This window comes from Pipra filicauda, unplaced genomic scaffold (genome assembly GCF_003945595.2).
Source record: "Pipra filicauda isolate LSUMZ 115617 unplaced genomic scaffold, ASM394559v2 scaffold27_size4233163_pilon, whole genome shotgun sequence".
In the NCBI taxonomy this organism is placed as follows: domain Eukaryota; kingdom Metazoa; phylum Chordata; class Aves; order Passeriformes; family Pipridae; genus Pipra; species Pipra filicauda.
In genome coordinates, this window is record NW_024104398.1 from 1,168,127 (window position 1) to 1,190,434 (window position 22,308).

At 42.6% G+C, this 22,308-nt stretch overlaps 1 protein-coding gene across 1 annotated transcript in view; it reads left to right on the forward strand.

Annotated features, from left to right (window-relative positions):
- The window catches only part of RIN3 (Ras and Rab interactor 3), a 67,045-nt gene extending 45,344 nt beyond the window's left edge, over positions 1–21,701 (forward strand). Inside the window, exons 6-10 of the mRNA XM_027746100.2 lie at positions 1,784–3,247; positions 5,651–5,959; positions 13,831–13,962; positions 17,177–17,340; positions 20,518–21,701. Coding sequence (XP_027601901.1) covers positions 1,784–3,247; positions 5,651–5,959; positions 13,831–13,962; positions 17,177–17,340; positions 20,518–20,826 — 2,378 coding nt within the window. The 3' untranslated portion in view covers positions 20,827–21,701. The remainder of the gene's footprint in view (positions 1–1,783; positions 3,248–5,650; positions 5,960–13,830; positions 13,963–17,176; positions 17,341–20,517) is intronic.
- Positions 21,702–22,308: the final 607 nt, after the last annotated feature.

Genomic DNA, 22,308 nt, shown 5'->3' on the forward strand with positions numbered 1-22,308 from the left:
CATGAGACTTCACAGCATTATATTCTGACTGAAACAAGCAACTTCGACTGTCTGTCATTTGCTGATACCCAGTAGAGTCAGAGCTTTTAAGGAAAAGGCTACCCCAGACAGACTCAGATGTGAGGGGGTTGGCAGAGGGATGCCAGTATGTGCAGTTGCATCTGTACATCTACTTCTGAATTCTGTTGTCAAGAGCGCTGTTGTTCCTGGCAACACTTTTATTTTAAGCTTCTTTCTTCTTCTCCCTCTCATGATAGGAAATCTGAGAATAAAGCTGTTCTAGTGTCAGCCACCCTAAGAAAACACATTGACATGCTTATAAAGCTGAATTTGTCATGGACACTGGCCTAGGCTGCAAGAGGATAAGTCTGCAGTTTTATCCTGATGGGAATGGACTGTCTTTTAGTTCACCTCTTGACGTTAGAGCTGTACCCCGTACTCAGCACTGAGGGTCATTCCACATGTGTGCAGCCCCATCCATCCCCTCTTGGGCCCAGTATGTGATGTTTTGGCAGTGAGACAGGCCTAACACCAAGCACAAGGCAGGGTTCAAGCACTATGTGGCAGCCCCCTTTGTGTCCCCCGAAATCCACCCAGAAGTGCATGCTGTCAGTGTCAACTCTGCATCCAGGGACCAAGCATGCTGAAATAGTTATTTAGTTATCTGCATCCTTGTGTTTCCAGGATTTCCCATCCTCCCCTTGTCCCTAAATCTGTGGGCATGTACACAGTCCTCACCCAATGCACTGTGAGTATACTCAGAGGTTTATATCTTTTTCCTTGGTAAGAACACATGGGGTTTGTTGGATCCTGTTTCCTGATGCTTCCAGTAGTGGACCCTGGATTAGCAGCTTTAAGAGTGCTTGAAAGCAATCAGACGTGTAATCAGACAGGTTTGAAACCTCATCTCTGGAGGAAGGGAAAAAGATGAAAAGTGATACTGAATAGTATTCAAAGGATGTACAAATCTTTTGTAATTTTTAAAAACAGTTATTGAAAGGCAAATTCTAGTAAGAGATTTCTGACATACAGAAAGGACTACTTGCGTCTGAAACACCATCTTTCTTTTCTAGTAACAGTTGATGGCACTAAAGTACTTAACTATTCCTTAGTGCTTCATCATACCTCCTTCCTGTGTACAGTCTTTGGCATCATCTTTTCTCTCTGCAGGCAGGTGCAAAACAGAGTGGGCATGGCTATAATTGTCATCCGGAGCTACAGACATTAATGATAATTTTAATCTGGGGAAGGTGTTTAAAATCATGTGTTTCTAGTCATTTTCATCTGTTGTGCTCCTGATGCATGTCAGATCCAGGCTGTATATCTCAGACCTGCACCTTCCCATGGTGAGCAAGAGGGAGACAGAACTCATCTGGGATCTTCACATGCTCACCTCAGGTATCCACAACTATTTGAAGGGCAATGATCACTGAACAAGCCATAGATCCCTTTTTGCAATGATTTGTGTTTGTTACTTGTACTTTCCTGCTCACACTGAAAATGCTGAACAGCATTAATAGTTTTCACTAGGTAAGTGTCTTAAACTTGACAAGAAAGAAGATTCTGGTGAAGCTTCTGAACTTATCCCCTGGTTTTAAGCATCTCGCACACATAAAACAGGCAACCCTTTCTTCACATTGTTTTGTGTAGAGGTTTGAAAGCTTGTGTACCATTTATTTTAACAAAAAATAGGTCTTCTATGTATCATTAGCAGCTAAAACTCTCTCAGAACATTTTTTCATTCTTCTTTTCTTTCAGTTGTCTTTTTTGTTTTTTTGTTCAGATTTTTGGGATTCCTACTTAAACCACAGAAGAAGAGAAGAGTTATCCCATCCTGCAAAAGACTCAGACAGTTCAAGATCTACCCAGCGTTTTGCAAGTAGCACAAACCACTGCTCATGTGAAATTGAACTGTCAATAGGAAATGACAGGCTGTGGTTCGTGAATCCTATTTTCATAGAAGAGTGCAGTAATCCTTTTCCTCCAGATGTACCACCTCCTAAAAGCCACACTGTGACCATCGATCTCCCCCCTGCCTCCATGATCACTGAAAGGAGGTCTCCCCGCCGACCCCCTCCACCTCCACCTTCTCACGCTCTGGTTCAGAAATTTTCTCTGAAGCTCCCACAGGATCCTATGACTGCTTGTGAAGAAAACAAGCTGTTTCTTAAGCCACTAGGAAAGAGCACAGAGGAAATGAAAGCTGAGGGCGGTGACAGTAAAGAAGAAGAAAGGAAGCAGAGCTGCTCGGTCAGTGAGCCCTCAGCAGTGAGCCCCGAGAAGGGCTCCCAGCCCTCTGTCCCCCCACGGAGGCGGCTGTATGAGCGGACCTTGGAGGAGAGCTGTGCGGGTAAGCCTGAAAGTTGTGAAACGCGGAAAGGGGAAGGGACAGAAGAAAAACAAGATAAAAGTACAGAGAGCAGAGATAAAAGGTTACTGCGCAGAAAGGGTATAGAGATGCCCGGGGAGGTTTCCAAAAGGGCTGTATCACAGTTTCAGGAGATGAAGCCAGAACCTGCAGAGAAGAAGGAGGACGTGCCTGAGATAAAAATCAATGCCATTGAGAAAGGGAAGCCACCTCCTATTCCACCACCAAGAAGGAAGAGGCTTTCCCAGGTACCAAGGATCCAAAGCTCCAGCCAGTTGAAGCTAAGAACAGTGGCAGAGACGGCCACGGCCACAGCTCAAGCTGTGTGCAAGGACAGCCCAGCTACAGTGGCAGGTGGTGCTACTTGCGCACACATCAAGACTGAACCAGAACATGGCCACAAGTCTGTCAGCTCAGCTGAACGGAAAGGTTTGCACTTGTCCCTGGAGGACGTGGGAGGCAGCACAACAGCTCAGGCATCAGCATCCGAACCAGACTCCTACTCTACCAGCAGCACAGAGGATGACATGGAAATGCTGAGTAGTTCATCTGGTAAAAAGACACACTCCATAATCTTGGCCAAGGCCAAGAACAGGCTGTCCTTTGTGAACCTGTCCAACGTCTTCACAGTCTTTTTATCTAGTGACAGGAAGCTGCAGAAGAAGATAGTGGAACTGGCACAGGACAAGGATTCATACTTTGGTAACCTGGTGCGGGACTACAGAGTGTACAGTTTAGAGATGATGGCAAAGCAGAGCTCCAGCACAGAGATGCTACAAGAAATCCGGTTGATGATGACACAGCTGAAAAGTTACTTAGTGCAGAGCACTGAGTTGAAGTCTCTGATAGACCCAGCCTCCTACACCGAGGAACAGTTAGGTAGGTGACTGTGATTTATTCATCCTTGGGCATGATTTGGGAAGGTGAGGATGAAGACAGGATTATGCAGACACAGTTTCTGCTTTACAGAATTATAAACCATCTCTTAAAAGCTGAGGGGTATGAATTGAAGTCTACTCTATTGTTGCCAGCACTTGGAGGAACAGCTCTAAAACCTGGAGACCAATGAGGGGGAAAAACTCATTATGAATGTTTTAAAGGGAAAAGTTTAAACAGAAGAGATGTGTGTCCATGTGTGTGAGAGAGGCATACATGTATGTATATATGCATACACACTTATATGAGTCTGTATAGGTGAGCACTCACAGAGTTTACTGGAAACACAAAAAGCCAACTTCCCCCCCCACAGCTGCATTCCCCATGGCCTTTCACATCCACTGCTCTGCCGTGAGGATGGAGAACTCCTTGCATGTGGCAGACAGATTAGGAGTCAGTCACTGTCTCACAGGGAGGGACAAGACTATGATGATTCTGAGTGGCAGGTTGGAGCAATCACTTGATTTTGCCCTATGTTCCTCAGAGTTCAGAGGTGTGGAAGAGCTGCCTGCTGTAAGACTACTGCTGGCTCCAAAATGCAGCATTCACCTCTTTGCCACAGATATAATTTGCCTGTTTTTAACTGTTTACAGGTGTTTAATTGCTTCTCATTCATATCCTGTGAGGGAGTAATGTGCTACTTCTCTCCTTGCTAAAGATTGGACTGGTCTGTTTAATGTACATCCATGAGGGAACCTACAAAGAGCTGTAGGATTTTTTTATCCCAGTCAAAGCTGTACATCCAGAAAAAGTGTGCATGCATGCATTCACATGCTCTTTTGAAAGCTTGAAACTCTTTCTTGAGGATCTGAGAACCAGCGTAGAGCTATTTATGGATCCCTAAGTCAGCTTAAAACAAGTTGGGAGATGGGAGACCCAGCACATGGTCAACCACAGAAGTAACCAGGGATTCCAGGAGATTCTACAGCTCCAGTAGGAGCTAAGGTGGGACCCAGCTAAGTAGTGAAGACTTAAGTAGCCAGGACTAAGATGCAGTCTACTGCCAGTCTCAGCAGGCCCTGATGATTTTTTTCTCATCAAGCAAAGGCTTCACATGATCCTGTAGACTCCTCAGCAGAACAGACCCTCTACCAGCCCCTTGATATAGCTAGGAGAGGGGACCTGCAGTTTCACTTCTCATGCACCTGCCATTTTTGTCCCAATAACCTCTTTCTTCAAGGCAGAGGGGGTGTCAGCATAGAGAAGTCTCTCTTGAATCTTGGTTATTGGAGAGGAGGCAGAAAGAAGTGTCCTTCTTATGCTTGGTAGAGATGTATGTGTACAAGGATCCCACCGCCTTCCCACAGACATGCCTGCTTGGGTCTAGCTCTGTTCACTGATAGTTTCTTAACAGGATGATGTGGCCTAGTCAGCCTCAGGAGGACTGTCTGCTCCTGTGGAGAACAGGGATTCCCACTATGGAAAATTTGCCACTTGAATTTGTCCTGCTTCAGGCTGGTTGATTCTCTGGATTCTTTAAAATAATTGGATTTTGCATACATAAATTTTACTGCCCTCTGCTTCATTCCTTACTGCCTGAGCAGATGAACTCTTTTGCCAATTATCTTTTTGCCTCAGTGCAGGGGGAACAAGATCTCTTGCAGTCCCTCTAGCTCTACCTCTGGTTTCTAGGAATCAGACAAGACTTTCTCACAGTTTCTCACGCTTCCTTTTGTCTTTTATCTCCTGCTAAATATTAATCAAAAACTCAACCCATAAATACTATTTCCTCATCCATAGGTCACATAAGAGCTGTCTTAAGTATGAGTAATTTAAAGTCGCTGAGCAGTAGAGAAACTTCTGACCAGGTGTTGGTGTCTTTCTCTGAGCTGGTGGCTACAGCCACTTTTCAGTCACTGAGGAGAAAGAGGTGCTTTGAAGATACAATTAATTTCATCCCAAAGTGAATATCTCAAACAGGTCAGAGGGAGAGGGAAATCAGCTGAATCCCACCTGGACATCTGTAAGGGCAGGGCTTGGAAAAGAAGAACAGTTAAGTGAGTTTCCTCATCTCTCCCCAGAGTTGGCTTTCCTGCTGCCTGAGAGTGTCATGCTGGTCAGCCAGGGGTCAGGCAGAGAGAGCAGGGACTGCTGGCAGCAGGCGGTCTTCTACAGCTCCAGTGGCAGAGATCACACACTGATGTTCATCTCAAGCCCATCTAGGACTTCTGGAGGGTGTTACTAATGAAATGTTTGCTTTCTGGGATATAAGTTCTGTTCCCTGCTTACAGCTATGCAGTAGTAGTTGAATAACCAACCACATGCTGCCTTAGGACTTTTACTTGCACCTGTACTACTGTGTCGATTATTTGTTATGTGCATTTGTGTTCTCCCTTCTCTATGCAGAAGTGATTGCTGAGACAGCTTTATACAAATGTGTCCTGAAACCTTTGAAGGAAGCAATTAATTCTTCATTAAAAGAAATACACAGTAGAGATGGATCCTTACAGCAGCTGAAAGAGAACCAACTTGTGATACAAAACACAACTACCACTGACCTAGGCATCATGACCAGTGTGCCTGAAACAGTTGTGATGGAAAAGATCCTTCACAAATTCATAACCATGCACAAGACGTACTCCCCAGAAAAGAAAATTGCCATCTTGCTGAAGACCTGCAAGCTCATCTATGACTCCATGGCTCAGGGAAACCCAGGTACAGTGCTTCTACTGAAATGGTATCCCTCACGGATCCTTCTCCATGTGTCAAAGGAGCAGGGTTTATGATACAGCTGGTGTGGTAATATTCACGTTGGAGGCAGCAGTGGTGGTTGATGTGTTTGGTATCAGCTGCTCACAGGTTGTGTTCAGAATGGGATGGCAAGTGACTGTGATGTTCTCTGCACTAATAACAGGTATAAGATGTTACCTGGTTAAGCTCCATAACTCCAAAACCCAGATATCTGTAAGTGTGTGTTATGTGTCATGTCCTTTCTGCACAGGTCTTCACGCAGCTCTCCATATATCCTCAGGGCTCTGTCCCAGCTTGTAGCAGAGTAATGGTAAATTCTAGGAATGGGTCTTTGGGAATAGTCTCTCGGTTTGGCCTTTACGAAGTTTTGTCTAATTTGAGGAGGAGATGGAGAATGATAGTACTGTTTGTTACTAATTCCTGATGCTCCAGTGAATTCCAAAAGCCACTACTTCTTCAGTGTGAGGAAGTATGTGCTCTGAGTATAAACATAACTTGGGCCTCAGGCCAACCACTACTGCACACATTAAACCACTGGCCTGCAGACAGGATGCATCTTTGCAGATAGACCAGAAGTCTCTTCCTCCAGCAAACAGCCTTGCCAATTTAAGAGCTATTTTTGTATACTAGTGAGCTGATGACCACAAATTTGGAGAGAAGTCAGGTATTAATTTGCAATAACCTGTGGTTGTTCAAGAACTCTCAATCTCCAAAGGTGCTTTTAGCTGTTCTGCTTTATTTTGTACTGGCAACACTTGGAGCACTCATAAATACATGTGTCCCTACTGAGCCTCACCTCGAGGTCATCCATTGGATAGTAAGCAGCGAGGTTCAATGACCAGTCTAGACACATTAACAGCAGAGTAAGAAGCCACCCCAGGGCTGAACCTTAGCTGCAGGGTGAACAGGACCTCTCGCTGTCCTTAGGTGTTATAAGAAGATTTGGACATATGCAGGGAAATTTGCTGTAAATTTGTTAAAACAGTTGTGTTAAATTTGAGAATAAATTTAGAATAGATCAAGGACTTGCAAGCCTCATTAAACCCACATAGGAGACATGGTCTCTTTCTGATGCTGGTGGTATGTTATGTGTATGTCACACCTTAGCTCAGGGCTGGAATTTCTCTATTGAACAAAATATTGTTGTGTTATTTTATGCAACAAAAATTAGGGGTCAGGGAAATAATTGAAAAAACCCTACATTAAAAGATTAACATTTATGAAATCAGATGATTTCATTGTGGTTTGCTATGCCAACCAAAGTGCTTAATTTTGGCCAGCTCAGCTGTTTTCTCATGTTGAGTACTACTGCTAGCGGGATGTAGGTCAGAAGCTGAATTCAACCCTTGGCATCCAGTTCCCTCTCCCTTATATATTCTCAGTGATGCATATCAGGGCCTGGTCAGAAGAAAACTGGCCTGGAACTATGGAAACGTACCCCAGTGAATTCACACCAGAAAAAAAGAGATTAAGGAGAGGAGAATGCTATAGTCTAACTCCTGGAAAACAGTAGACTTGGAGAGACTTGGAAATGCCCTGTAGACCCACTTAGGAGTCAAATGTGTGAAACTTCTTCCACAAAATTAATTGAACGCAGATCACCTTCATTTTCCACCCGGCAAAGACAAGTATTCAGAAATCCGAAACATTTCTCTGACAGGGATTTCCTGCCCGTGGCATGCAGAAGAGCAGCTGTGGGCTGCTCAGACCAGATTTCAGTGGGTAGGAATTCTCCTCCTGCTCTCTGCCCATCTCAAGAACAACAGTGAAGGCCCTCTTTTGCTTTCAGACAGCCATGAGGCAGCACAGTGCTCTTCACACAGGAAGAGCAGAGGCCATACTCAGCTTCCTGTGCAACAGCCTCTTCTTTTAGCTCCTTTTCCTCACTGCTGAATTAGAAAGTTCCTTCCTCTTCCAAGATCAGAGTAAGTGGAACACAAAACTAATCATTCCCTCTGCTGCTGGACCAAAATCAGTCTACCTTTGTCAGAAAAATTATCTGTTTGATAACATGGTAACTACTTATGTTGTCTATTTTAATTTGTAATTTGTCCGCTCTTTATTCACTTTAGGATGACCATAGGGTAAGCTGACCTAAGAATATGGTTTCATATCTCAAATCAAAGTGCAAATACCAATACCACCAAATCAAGCACCTTTTTTTTTTTCAGATCCATATGAAAACACAAATTTTTGAACATTTTGAGGCACATGTACAGCAGTCCTGGTTTGGCTAGGATGTCCCAAGAGGTACCAAGTTTTCTTTAAAACTAAGGATAGGCTTATTCAGGAACATCTGTGCCTGTGGTAGTGCCCATTTTGCACTGCTGAAAGAGTCGTGAAACTTTTAAGTCCCCCTTGTCTGACCATGTATTTCAAGATATTTTAAGAAACGAGGAGATCTTTTATTTGATTGCAATTCATAGTATATGACAAAATCTGGCTGATAAATTGGCTGTGGTTGAGCTCCCTGATACTTAAGACTAAGAACTGAATGGGTCAGATCCTCAGCTGCTTTAAACTACTCTCTCTTCCTCAAGTTGAAGGCAATCAACTTGTGGATCTGATTCCTCACAAGGAACTAGGAGGGCAAGATCAGTCTTTGTCAATACACCTTTCTCCCAACAGACCACTGAGTACAACTACAAAATACAGTAGGTGGCCACAGATGGGTATCGTGCCCAGCTTCTCATTATGTATTTTGGGGAATCAGTCGATGGAGTTCAGGTGATTCATCTGGCCAGATGTAGGTTTCTGCTTTAGAGTGAGATGACTCAAGGCAAACTCCAATGGCAGTATTGATTACTTTGTTACTGGCTATAAAAGAAATGTAGGGGAACTGGTTCAGATGCTTATATGTACTGTGTAGGCAGTGATATTAGTAAGTGAATCCTTCCCAAAGGGACAATAATTATAGTATTGAGGTGTCTCACTGAGCTTCTCCAGCTTGTATACAAACTTAAATAACAGCAGCATATGCCTCCAAGAATGTAACCCACAACCTAAAAACATGTAACCTGCCTACTAAAAATAGTAGGAATTGTTGGTAAGAATAAAATGCATTTAACAAACAGGAAAAAAAAAGAGTTTGGAAACCCACCACCCACAAAATGGCTGGCATTTTTTTTGGTATTATTTTATCTGTGCACTAGAAAAAAGTAAGAGGCAGGAATCATGCTGCTCCTACATTTGGAAGGAGTGCCACAATACCCACAGGGACAGTTGGGCACATAGCTGATTTATGTAGAAAAAACACACTTATTATGTATCTTTCAGAAACACCTTTACTCAGACAAAATATTAAAGGTGTATTGTGGGGTAGAAAGAGAATCTCTGCTTTTCATTAAAAACACAAATGTCACTTGTAGAGTGAGAAACAAGATGCAAATTTGCAGTATGTGTGGTGTATACTGGCAGTGGTGTGCCTGGAGCACGAGGCCTTGTGCTTCCTGGGAACTGCCACTCTGTGGAAGAGAACTCATGGAAAAACAAAAATAGAGCAGCAGTAGGCATTGTTTTGTGAAAAAAACCTGTGAGACAAACAGGCCAAATTTGGTCAGTTCATCAACGAGGAAGATCAAGCATGGGAAAACTCTAAGTTTAAGTTGGAAGTTTGAAAGATGGGCAGACTGCTTTCTAAGGTAATTCAAAAAGAATGAATAGAGGTACAATTTTCTAACTGCAATATTTTTAACTTGTGAACTAGCTAAGATTATAAAGCTTCATCTTGGAACTGCATAGGTAGCTGGAACTATATAGTTAAAAACCAGTTTTGTGCTAGTGATGGAATTGGCTAGGTGACTGGCCCTAAAACATCTGTTTGAATAATTTCTCTTGCATAGTTTTGCATGGCCAATATGTAGTTTACTTTTGGGGAAAATGGACAGATAGGAAATATATTCCATTGGAATATTTCTCTTCCTTAGCTTTTAGAAGGAAGTCCATCACCTGCTATAGAACTGAGCAGATAGTATTGGCTGCTCTTATGCACTCCTATATGGCTCTGCAGTTGATAAAGTCATGTATGTCTTCAATAGGATAGCTGAGCTCATGAGTAGGAAACTGGACTCAAATACTTCAGCATCCAGTGCAGAACCCATGCTAGAAGCTCCTAAAACTAAGTCAGAGCAATCCCACCACATGGCTTATTATCACATCACATTTCTGAGAAGGAATGTAAAGCTATGCGTAACAGTTTTACTTAGATATCTTTGGGAAGAGGATGCTTGATCTAAGTTACTATTAATGAAGACTGATAGACTAGAGATTTTAGTTTTTTTGCTAGCTAGCACAATTTCTACATTTGAATCAAAGAGCCAGTTCAAATTTTTCATGGAGAACAAATTCCTCTGATCTCTAAACCATATATTTTTGAAGTGGATTCATGCTGTCTGCATCTATTAACTCGCTTAATTCAACTATATCATAAATCAAACCTTGTAAAGTAGGATGAGATAGACAAGAGACTGTAAAATGCTAGGAAGGATAGTGGAAGGACAGTTACAATCTTTCTTATGATCTTGAACAAATCTCTCTTAATCTTTCTGTACCTCAGGTTTCCCAGCTATAAACTGAGGCTAAAATCCATATTTGCTGGAGATCTGCTGCTAGACATCATGCCAGTGTTCATAAAATATTAGAGCAAGGTGCAGGCGTCATCACAGTCTGGTGGTTTTCAGAATATACACAGAGGGAAAAGAAATGCATGAATGTGTTAAAATAGTCTGTAATTTCTTTATGGAGGCTTGGGCAGAATTCCAATTGTATTTAATTAATACCCATCTATTCAAGTGCTGCATCCCAGCCAGGAGCTGACGTTGTATTTGCTTTGCTATAAACATAATAGGATGAGCTTGTGGCAGAAGAGAAGGCTTATTTTAAGCTTCTTAGAGATATTTATGAAATAAATATTTCCTGACCCTGTAGGGAAGAAGGGAAAATAAAGCAAGCAAGTCATATCTGGAGTAGGACACCACCACCTTGAATAACACATTCTGCTCCTGCTGACTTCAGCTTTAGCTACAGATGTGGATATTTAAGAATCAGGCATCATATACCCACAAGTGGATTAAGGTGATGTCTAGTAATTTGTGCAGGTTGTGAGCATACAGCATATGGAGAACCAGTTCTCTTTCCATTATTGCAGTCAGACATCCCTACTCTGCGTTTATTATTCAAAAAGAAACAGTATAAGAGATTTTCATATTGAAGCCATATAAACAGCTGGAAGTCCAATAATATTCCTATGAAATCTTAAAGTTGAGAAAAGTTTATAACAAGGACTGGTGGGCAAAGCATCTAAATTAGCTTGTAGAAATGAGATAGAAAGCAATGAAAAATAATTGACTCCATGCCTTTTTATACATACAACCACTTCTCAGCCAACAAAAAAGAAACAGAGAGATTCTGTAGGAGTTCTTGAAAATTGTCCTCTGACTTTCAGTTCAGCTGACACTAAAAGTTGACAAATGGGGACATGGAATTGTTTAGTTTCAAATGGCTGTTTCCACTTTCATTAGTTGGTCAGTCCATTGTCTGGTTTGTGATCTCCTTTAGTGATATTTAAAAAAAACACAATAAACAAACAGAAAAAACCCAAACCAAAACCCCAAGGGTTATTTGTTTTGTTTTGTTTTGTTTTGTTGTTTGTTTGGGTTTTTTTCCCAGTGGATAGGAATTTATATTGTGAAGTAACAACTTTCTTGGATGCCCTAGTAGACACAATATGAATTGGTCATAAAAGAGAAGTAGTAGGGAAAATTCTGCTATCAATGTTGCACGGGAAATCCCTTGGCATTTAGGAAATTAGAATCATTCTGCCCGTGCCACTGGTCTGTAACTACAATATCATAAAGAAAAAGTTTTTAGAGAAGGGAAAAATAGCCTACCAAATCTTTGGTATTTCATCTTCCTTTCTACTAGTTTTATACAGAACTGATTCTCTTGCCCTTTGATTTATTTGGATCAATAGTAGAATAGGGATTTTCTCTGTGAGGTTTTTCTATTACATTTTCATGTCTCCATTGTTTTATCTTTTTTTTTTTTTTTGAAAATATTAAATAGCTGTAATACTAAGCTGCTTGTATTAAGGTAATGTATATGACAGTAATGAATTGGACCCTTCACAGAGCTAAAGCTTTCACAGAGGCATAAGCCAAGGCAACAACAGGCAAATAAAATGTCCATCCAGATGTTAATGGAACAATACAGTCCATTTATAGTTTGATTGAAGACTGAAGGCTGTTTCTTTTGACTAAAGGCAGCCATAATAAAGCAATCAGAATTGAAAGCGTTAATCCAGCTTTCATTCAATAAATTGTCTATGTCGTGGCATGTGTAGGCTCTGTCAGAAACAGACTGAATTACAGCTCTGACAATCTCTCGTTCTCTAACACTTTGTTTTAACTGGATCAACTCTCTGTCCACTAGATATATTACTGGGTTTATTTCAAAGCCACTTTTTTTTTTTTAATCAGGGACTAAGCTCATGTTTATTTGAGGCTTCAGAAGAATATTTTTCTTTGCCAGTGGAGAATTTGCGTCAGCTATGAATGACAAAAAAAGAAACCTGACTCATGGCAAAGATTTGAAATAAGTCAGTGGGAACATTTGAGAAATAGGAATTTATGCCCTACCATGGAAGAGCATGTGTACTGTGGGACAAAAATGGCTAGAGCATTAATTTTACCAGAGCTATATCAAGGGTAGCTTTGACTCTTTGAGGTGAGGCAAGCAGTTCTCAAGTGAGACACACGTGGCCCACGAAACCAACACATCCAAATGCACTGATGAGAAAATCTGCCCACAGTCTGAGGAAAGACATTAGAAATGAAAGCTTTGGGATTAGGTTGAGAGGAATGGTCAAGTCTGAGTGTTCGGAAGATAGGCCTGTTAAGAAACTTGCTATTATGGGTTTTTCATTATGAATTTATGACACGTCGGTGGAAAGTGAAAGTGTCTTTCAAAGGAGAAAAGTTATCCTTGTGTTCTTTGTGATTTATGCAGCGAAGCTTCAGTTTGGATTCTATTTTAAGTAATAATTATTTATAATGATGACTATTAACATGCATGGTTTTTCGTCCTCAGAGATCCCAAAGAACTCTTATAGATTACACATTAGATCACTTTGTTGACTTTGTGGATACGTTTTAAGCATGAGAAATCTTGAGTACCTGCCGCGCACCAATTTCAAAAGCCAGTCTAAGCCCAATGTGAAAGGCTTTTTGTTTTCTTAGCTAGATGCCATGGCTAGAAAGATGATTCCTCTTAGATCCTAGATCTCCCTCTTGGGAGGCTGTTTTAATTAGGAACACGTAGTGTGATGTTTTGCCTTCTGAAGGAACACAAACACAGAAGTCTTCAGTCCTAAAAGCCACTGTCTCAAATTCTATTTTCTGGGTTTGGGTCCCACACGTAGTGTAAACCTAAGAGAATAAATGCCCCTAATGCATATAGACAACTTCCCTGCAAATATTGCCAACCTGAATTGCAGTCTTGATGTCAGTGTCAAATCAGAGTGACAAGATAGAAGCCTTTGCACTCTTCAAAAATTGCCACGTCTGTGACCAATGAAGTTGAAGTCTTTCTTTCTCCAGTTAATACAGAATGGCAGAAATAGAGCTCACTAAAATTTTCAAGCTCATATTTTGGGCTTGAAGTGATCTAACTTTCTCCTTTTCAGCATTTTTCTTTGCCGATGACTTCGAGCTTTAACTCTTCAGGTAATATAAGCCAAAGTCTGCAAAGGACGTGCTGGGTGAGAAGTTGTCGCTGTTATGTTGGAATATGTTTTTGTGGTGAGTTTTTAGGACCACTCTGTGTTTCTCTTTGTTCAGGGAAGCCATATGGTGCAGACGACTTCCTCCCCGTGCTCATGTATGTGTTGGCCCGCAGCAACTTGACTGAAGTCCTTCTGAATGTGGAGTATATGATGGAACTCATGGACCCTGCGCTGCAGCTAGGGGAAGGTAAGGGTACAGAGTTTAATCATGGATATTCATTTTGGAAATCATTATTTACCTCACTTTAGTGTTTGTGAAAGTGGGATAGAAAGGCTCTGGCTAGACTTTGTGGATAAGCTTTGGCAAAGCTTTCAAACCTGAAGTTCTAAAATTATTGTCAAACACTTCAATTCCTTTTAGCAGTGCAGTGCCTTTAGACACCAGCTAGAAAGGCAGGGACCCAGCATAAATGAGAACTGAGTTACTGGATTAGTAACCTAAACAGAGACATCTTGTGTTCCTTGGTCCAAAGGCTGAAAAGCTAGAAGGTTTTTGCCTAAAATGAAGCAGCTGCTGCAAACCATTGTGTGGACACTTTTATTTATTCCAATTAAAAAAAGCACATTTTTTAAACTATACTGCATTCCTGAGGCCAGACATCACTCTCATGGTCACTCTACTCTTAAATTTGTGTGAACCCACTGATAAAGTTCTCTGACTGAGTATCATAGCAAGGCAGAGGAAGAAAAGTGGGGTTAGAGAAGAATATCAAGTTTGGATGTAAATAAAGACTTCTGTTGTTAGAGACATAAATACCCCAGGGAACTGTGGGCCTTTAGTTTCTTAAATATAGCTTGGGAAGCAAATGCTTTCCAAGTGACAATTATGTGCTCTGAATTAGGAACACAGATCATTTATCACCAAGTAGTCACTAAACCAATAAAATGAGTTTTATTTTAGACTTCGGTTTGCTAAGTACTGAGATTCCAGAAAGGAGTCCTGGATGAACAGCAGTGGACTAATTTTATTTATATTAAATAGAGGTATAAGTCTGAAACTAAGACCATGTCATCCCAACACAGTGCAGAGGGGAACAAAAGTAAGTGCTTATAGAATGAGTAGTAGCAATACAATGTATTAGTAAGGTGTTTCTACACAGGCTAATTTTTCTGCTGAAAACAATTGTTAGCAGAAAAAATGTTAGCCAAAGAACAGCATTTTGCTGACATAACCAAGCAGTTCTTGATAACTACACCGCCCGCAGGTTCTTCACTTCAAATGGGCACACTATCAGGCTGGTTATCGAAGTCAGCTGGATTGGGGAGCTCAGGGTATCAAAGGCAAAGCTAGCTGGAAGTTCTCTTAATTCAAAGATGCAAAGGCTGTGTGAAATGTGCACTCTAGTCAAAGGGGGAAAAATTTGTGATGGAGTTCCAGATCAAACTGCCTGAATAATCACATCAGAAAGGGGACTGAGAGTCACTACAGATACAGGGAATGGGAAAAAAAGAACATCTCAGTGAAGACAGCTCTGAGATTGCGAAGTATAGAATTGGCAAAAGTTAACTTAATTAGGGCTTTCAAAGTTGAATGGCAAAAAGTGATTCAGGCACAAAAATTAAAGGAAAAAAAAGTAAAGCAGAAGTGAGAAAAATGTGAAATTTGTAGGTCAGTACACTAAATCACTTAAATTTGGCCTCCAAAACAAAAATACACTTAGAACTAATTTTATAACAACAGTAATATTGACTGTTGGGGCAAAGACAAAGACAGATGATGGGTTACGACTGAGCGGAAATAAAAATACTTAGAAGTGGGAGATTAATTTGTAAAAAAGTTGTAATGAATTCCTGTTGGGTGGGACTGTGAAATCTTCCTCCCTGGATTTTTAGGGAAGGGATACACCAGGTTTTGGGTTGTGGGTCTCACCATCCCATCATGTGGGCCTCTTGACTCAGCCAGAGCAGGAGAAATATTGAATGACAGACAAGGGAGGGTAGTAACTGTATTTAAGAGGGAGGAAAGTGGCACTTTCAGGGTTCTTAGTCTGTTCTCAGCAGCTCTTTGTGGGAGATAGTAAAGCAAAATAAGTGTGTTTTGAGTGAACGCAGACCTGCATAGCTGGGGACATTCCTCATCGATCCACCGGGGTATGAAAAGTCAAATGGCAGTGTCTTGGTCTCTCCTCTCCTACACCAAACTTTAGTGGTGTTCTAAAAATACTGCTCTTAAATAAAGTGCTGTCTCAGCCACCCTTGAGCAACCAGCCTCACTGACGGTGGAGCTCACCGACGCTGCGGAACCGCGGGCTGCTGCGAGGCTTGAGTGATGTGCAAGTGCCATCTAGAGGCAACTGCAACTAGCGCGAAACTTATTAAAAACAGGGGTGCTTGCCCGGCTGACTGGCCGTTGTTAGTTCTCCCCGTTTTCCTGGCACCGGGATGCTGGTGCGGTATCAGGGAATGGCCTCGCCGACCCTGGGACACTGCGCTGCTGCCCCGCAGCTCTGCGGGCCCATCCTGCCCTCCGGAGCTGAGCCCGGGCAGTAGGTGGGAAAGAGCACTTCGGCCAACCCGTGCCCCAGCGAGGGGTGCCCTGCAACCAAAGCAGCGGCTTCCTCATGTTCACCTCTATCCTTATCAGGGCTCTGATATGGATGAAGCCTCTGTTGATGAAGCCAGTTCTTTTCATGGTCCAGCTGCTTCCCCGTGGCTGCAGTTGGTTGGTTGTTATCTGCTGCAACCAACACCACAGCAGCCAGGGGATTTCTGAGGGAAAAGGGCTTTTGCCACTTTATCCTATTTCTCTCTCCTACCAAGATTTATCTTGCAACTCTGAACAGTCCAAGACTAACAGGCGAACACCTGGGATCCCTGTGTGGTCCATAGAGCAGCGGGTGACTTGTTGCTGCAGGTCTGACACATCCCACAATGGTGCTGAGCCCACAGGAGACCTGGGGTCCAAACATTCCAGCAGTGTTGCTGGAGTTGGAGGGGCTGAATCCAGGCCTTGTTCTTCTCCTGCAAGTACTTTATAATTGTTTCTATTTCCTTACAATATGGGGACTGCTCAGGAGCCCAAGTTACAGAACTGTTGCATAGCCCCTGTCAAACACAATGAGAAGATAACCAGGCCCCAGAGAATAAACCATCTGTGGCTTGTGCCTGTTTGCAAAAGCAGCTCTTGTAGCTGTTTCTCTTCAGCCTGTATTCCCTTCTGGGACATCTACAGCCTCAACAGTCAGGGCAGCGACACTGATGTGGAGCAGGAGGGAATGGAGGACACTGGTTGTTAGGTCTCTGCTGGGTTAACATCAGTCACCCCTGCACTCCTTGCAGCGAGGCACGGGACCCCTATCCAAGGGTCAGACAGCTGCCAATGCACAGGCACCAGCAGGATGGGTGAGAGTGGAAATGGATGGCTCATGCTGGTGTGATGTTCATACTTTTGCCTTTTGCAGGTTCCTATTATTTAACCACCACCTATGGGGTCCTGGAGCACATCAAGAACTATGACAAAATCACCGTCACGCGGCAGCTGAGTGTGGAGGTTCAGGACTCCATTCACCGCTGGGAGCGACGGAGGACGCTGAACAAGGCCCGAGCTTCCCGCTCATCAGTGCAGGTAGCTGGCATTATATTCTAGGAAAAATGCCTGGAAGATGAACATGCTTTCTCCACACTTACAATTTTTTAATATGGTAATTATTTTTAAAAAAATTAATTCAAATCACTGTTAAAAGAGTACATATGGTACAAGATTTTGAGATCCTAAAAAAACACACCTCATTTGAAATACATATTACTTACAAAATGCATTTTTAAGTCTCTAAGTACTCTCATAACATTGTAGTTTTAAATATGATTGTAGAGTGATTTTGTTGTTCATTCTCAAAGGAGACTTGCCAGGAGCCTTTGCATGTGGAGAGCTGTGACGAGGATACAGGGAGTCCCTCTTCTCCGTCACCCTTAATGCCTGGGCAAATCATGGGTTAAACTGAAGAGATGTGAGCAGGCTATGCAGGGCTGTTACTAGATGGCATAAAGCTGGAGGAGGATCAGAGACATCCCAAGAGCCAATCAGTCAAGCATCTTCCAGCACCTGTCCTCCTGTCCAGCAGCAGGAAAGACCTAGCAACATCTGGTTAGCTTTGAAGCCCAAATTGTGTATGGCCAGGTGAAGACCTTCTCATGCACTAGTGGGAGAGGATCCCAAGAGGGATGGGTGCTCTGGGCCTCCAGCCATGGTGAAGCTGAGTGCAGGTCCAGGTGGTCAGGTTGCCCTGTCAGCCCCATGTCCTGTGATCGAATTGTCACCCACAGGGAGGCAGCAAAGGCCACATCTCTGGTTCTGTAGAGCCTTCACAGTGCAGAACTGAAAACTGTGCATGCTGGACTGTGTGTGTTTCTCTGTGCGTGTTGTGTGTGTGTGTGTGTGTGTGTATGGTGGTTTGAAACTCCCAAGAATCTAATTTTTAAGTTCAAGCCCCCCTCCCACAGTTTGCCCCTGTGAGAGGGTTTAGTGATGGCATGGACTTGATATCTTCTTCACCTCATGTGGAGAGTTTTCAGACAAAACACAATCATTCGTTATTGGGGAAAGAGGAAAATATTTACAAAGGTTTATTTACACACACACATATATATTTACATTGAATTAAATTCTTCTTTTCCTTCAATAAAAGTCGAAGAAGAAAAGAGAAAAATCTTTCTGTCACTCCTCAGGCCACAGTTTCTTCATTTCAGTTTTCTTGTGGCACTGGTTAGTGTCTTTCATTTTTCTGAGGCAGCAGATTTAAGTATGGCAGTCAGGATTTTTGTTCTTACTTTGTGGAAATTCCAACCCCGAGCCCGAGCCTTCGGGGGATTTCCTTGGAGATCTTCACTTCTCTTGGATTAGAGCATTTAAGGCAGCTTTCAGTTCAGTCTTACCAGAGCTCCTCTGCTCTGTCTCAGCTTGCTAGCATGGTAGCAGCAGCAGCAGCGGAGGGCAAGGCCACCTCCTCCGCATTCCGTCCTGGTTCAGCTCTCAGGACGACTCCGAGTTTTTCAGCTCCTTTTTCTCTCTCTCTAGCTGCTGCTGCATTTTGGGACTCCCTAAGGGTTTGGAAGTCCAACCCTCCTCTTCAGGAGGTCTCTGGGTTTTGGGAAAGTGATACAGTCTTACCCCAAAACAGCCCTGTTGAGTTTTCCTCTGTTTTGTTGCCAGCTCTCCCTCCTGCAGGAACATCTCTGCGTCTTTCAGCTGGCTTCACCTTATCTCGCTGCTACTGGCTATCTTTTGGCTTTTAGCCACCGTTGTCTCTGTTCAGGACTGCTCCGCTGCTGCTTTCAATGTCTTCTGCTGCTGCTGACAGTAAGGAAACTCTTCCAGCTCTTGCTTACGGGACCCTGTCCAGCTTTGACACTATACCTGGTCTCCGGTAGCCTCAGCTGGGGGCTGGGGGCCCTTGGCCCCCAGAGGGGCTCACTGGCCCCCTGCTTCCTCCTGGCTCAGATCATGGCTACCTACCTTCTAAACTATCTTCTCTACCTTCTCTTCTGTTTCTGTGGGTATGTAATTTCCGTAGGGTGCACGTGGACTTTTGATTGGTCCAGTATTATCAGTGGGGCAAATCATTACTACCTCAGAGAAAAGGTTTTTCAAACCACCACAAAGCCATGGGAAAGTCTCCTGAAGGGGACACGCAGTCCATGTAGGCCTGTGAAAAGCATGGAGTTGAACAGGTTTCCCATGTTGCAGTCAAACCAGTCCCCGATGATCTCAGAAATTGTGAATGGACATATCCATCCAGCCCAGAGTGCTGCTCTAGCAGTAGCTCATAGCAAGTACCTAGCATGGAGCATAATAGCTGAATGAACAAAGCCACATTTCCCCAGAAGATTCCCACCACCTCCAGCAGCTGAAGCGGTGTTTTCCACTCCTTTGAATGACGGGTAATATCAGACACATGTGAGGCCATCCTGGCAGAGATAAACAACGTGCTGGTGTGTTCAATGGGCCCCTGCCAATCCTTCTGGCTGCCTTAATCGTCTGTAGTGATACACCATAAATGCAGTTTGGAAGCCCATAGTCCACACATTTGGCAAATTTCACTTCTCCTGAGGAACCTCAGTATTTTCTGACCAAAATGGTCGGGAATTGTTTTGAGCTTCACAGATGCGAATTAAACATGCAGGTTCCACTGTGACCAAAAGCTCTCTAGATTCTCTTCCTCATGTGTTTGGCAAGAGGAAAGTTGTCCCAACAGTTGTTACTGCCTGAAACAGGATGCAAGTAAATCAGCCTTCTCAGCATAACATCTTCTGCAGTTTCCTTCCTGATGGAAAGAAGTTCAGAATACACATTCCCAAGGTGCTGTTTGGGTGATTGTGGAGTTACAAGGGTCACCACACTGCCTTTTCCTGTTTTTGGGAAACAGGGGGTTTTCAGGCCAGATCTCTGACGTTTGTGGTTTGTTATTCTGATCTATCACTTCTTTGCATATTCTTTCTTCAGGAGCTGTAAAAAAATGGGAGAATGAACTGTTACAGACTGTTCATTAAGGATATTCACCAAAATCAGAAAAAAACCTTCACTTTTTTACAGGGCTAATTATTTGGTTAAGTGCTTGTTAGTTTAAGTATTTGCTGATTCAGAGCTTGTCGGAGGGAAAAAGGAGAGAATAGCTAGGACATTGGAGAACAACTGGAGGATATTTGGGAGCATTTAGGAGCTCTAGGCAGTTATGGCTTTGGGGCTGAATTCTACTTCCTTCAGTCCTATGTTAACTGCAAGGCCTATCCTCATGTTTCTCTTCAGGATTTCATCTCTATCTCCTTTCTGGAAATTGGTGGTCAGTCAAGGACACTTGCTTCCCGGAGCGACACCACAGCTGAGAAGCTGAGCCAGCAGTGTGCTGAGAAGTTTGAAGTCTCCAATCCCAAGGACTATGGACTCTTTGTTTATGTCGATGACCAGTGGCTGCAGCTGGATAAAGATGCCCTTCCTCACCATATTAAATCCTCCCTGCTGAAGAGTGAAACCAAGAAAGATTTCAATTTTATTTATAAACCAATAGACCCTAAAACCCCACCAGTTCCAATTGTCAAGGAGTCAGACTTTCTCTAATGGGCTGTGCTGGTTTTTTGCTGCATTTGCTGTCATCCTGGAAGGGCTGGATAGTTTACCTTGTGAGATGCTCTGGTATCTGCAGTTCTCAAAAGGTCTCTGGAGTGTGGCCTTCAACACAGGGCAGGTGGGCTAATTGTAGATGCTGTCTGAACACAGGGCATTTCTCAGCAGAGTTCATTTGCAGAAGTAAAAGGAGCATTCAGGAGAACGTTCATCCTCTGGAAAACTTGAAGTCTCAAGCCTCATAACCTCCCACTGGCAACCAGCTGACATTGCACAATGTAAACGGACAGCGGAGAAAATCCAGATATCTTGCAGAAAAGTAGACGTTTACTTCATACTAAATTAATGCAGGTGTGAATCACCTCTGTGCACAAGGCCTGTGAAAGGTCTGCACACACTTCAATCTGTTTGGAGACAAGACTGTGTTTGTGCCTTACAATATCTGTTCACTCAGTTTGAATAAACTGGGTCTTGTCTGATGTATTCAGTGGCATAGAGATGTCACCTTTAGCAGAACTCCATTTCTGTCTTGCTGTCAACATGTTTTTGCCTTTGAAATCCATGTAATTACAAACCATGGAAGATGATCCTGTGCCTTCACTAAGAATACATTTTTTTGCCATCTGTTTGTCACTGAAATCAGGTAGCCTAGGAATTTTCATCACTGTATTTTTCTTAAATGCTGGAAGTCTTCACCATCAGTTTTATATGTACAGCAGTTTTAATCACATCGGTTGTATGATAGTGTTTGGTTAATTGTATATTTATTTCAATGTGTGATATGGTGCAATTATTTTGAAATAAGCCTGTGTAAAGAACTTAAAAATTTGTCCAGTGTATCAAACCAGATTAAAAATTTAAAGTCAAAAATAGCTAGAATTAAATACTTGTCCCTTTTACCTGGCTGTCATTTTCATTAGTGTTATCCTATCTATAAGTCCCACCAGGTTATGACTTTAATAAATTAAGGCTGTTGCAGGCAGAACTCGGTAATTCTCCTTTCTACCTGTGCTTTCATTCATTCAGTCATTGTAGACTTAAATTTCCTTGAAAACATAAATTCCCACAGAACACATTGAACCAATGCAAAAATGTATTTCATTAAATTTGAGAACAATTTTTCAGGATTGGATAATGGAAGTGTTAGTTGCAAGACAGATCCATGTTTTTGGGTACCTTCATTCAGGCAAGGTGCCCACTGGATATTGGATTGTCTGTATGTTACACAAACTTGGAATCAGGCCTAGCAAAACTGATTAGAAAGAAAAGGTGTTTTACTCTGGGTTTTGCTCAAAGTTTTTATCGTTTCCTTCCATTAAAATTCAAAAAAGATTTGGGGCAACTTGGCCTAAGTTGCCCAGGGTCTCTGCCTTATTCCTGAAGCTCCAAAGGTAAAATGGTATCACATATAGCTGGTTACTTTCTTAGTCTCTGTGGCTTGAAATAAATGTCTGTGTCTACATGCCCCAGCTGTAG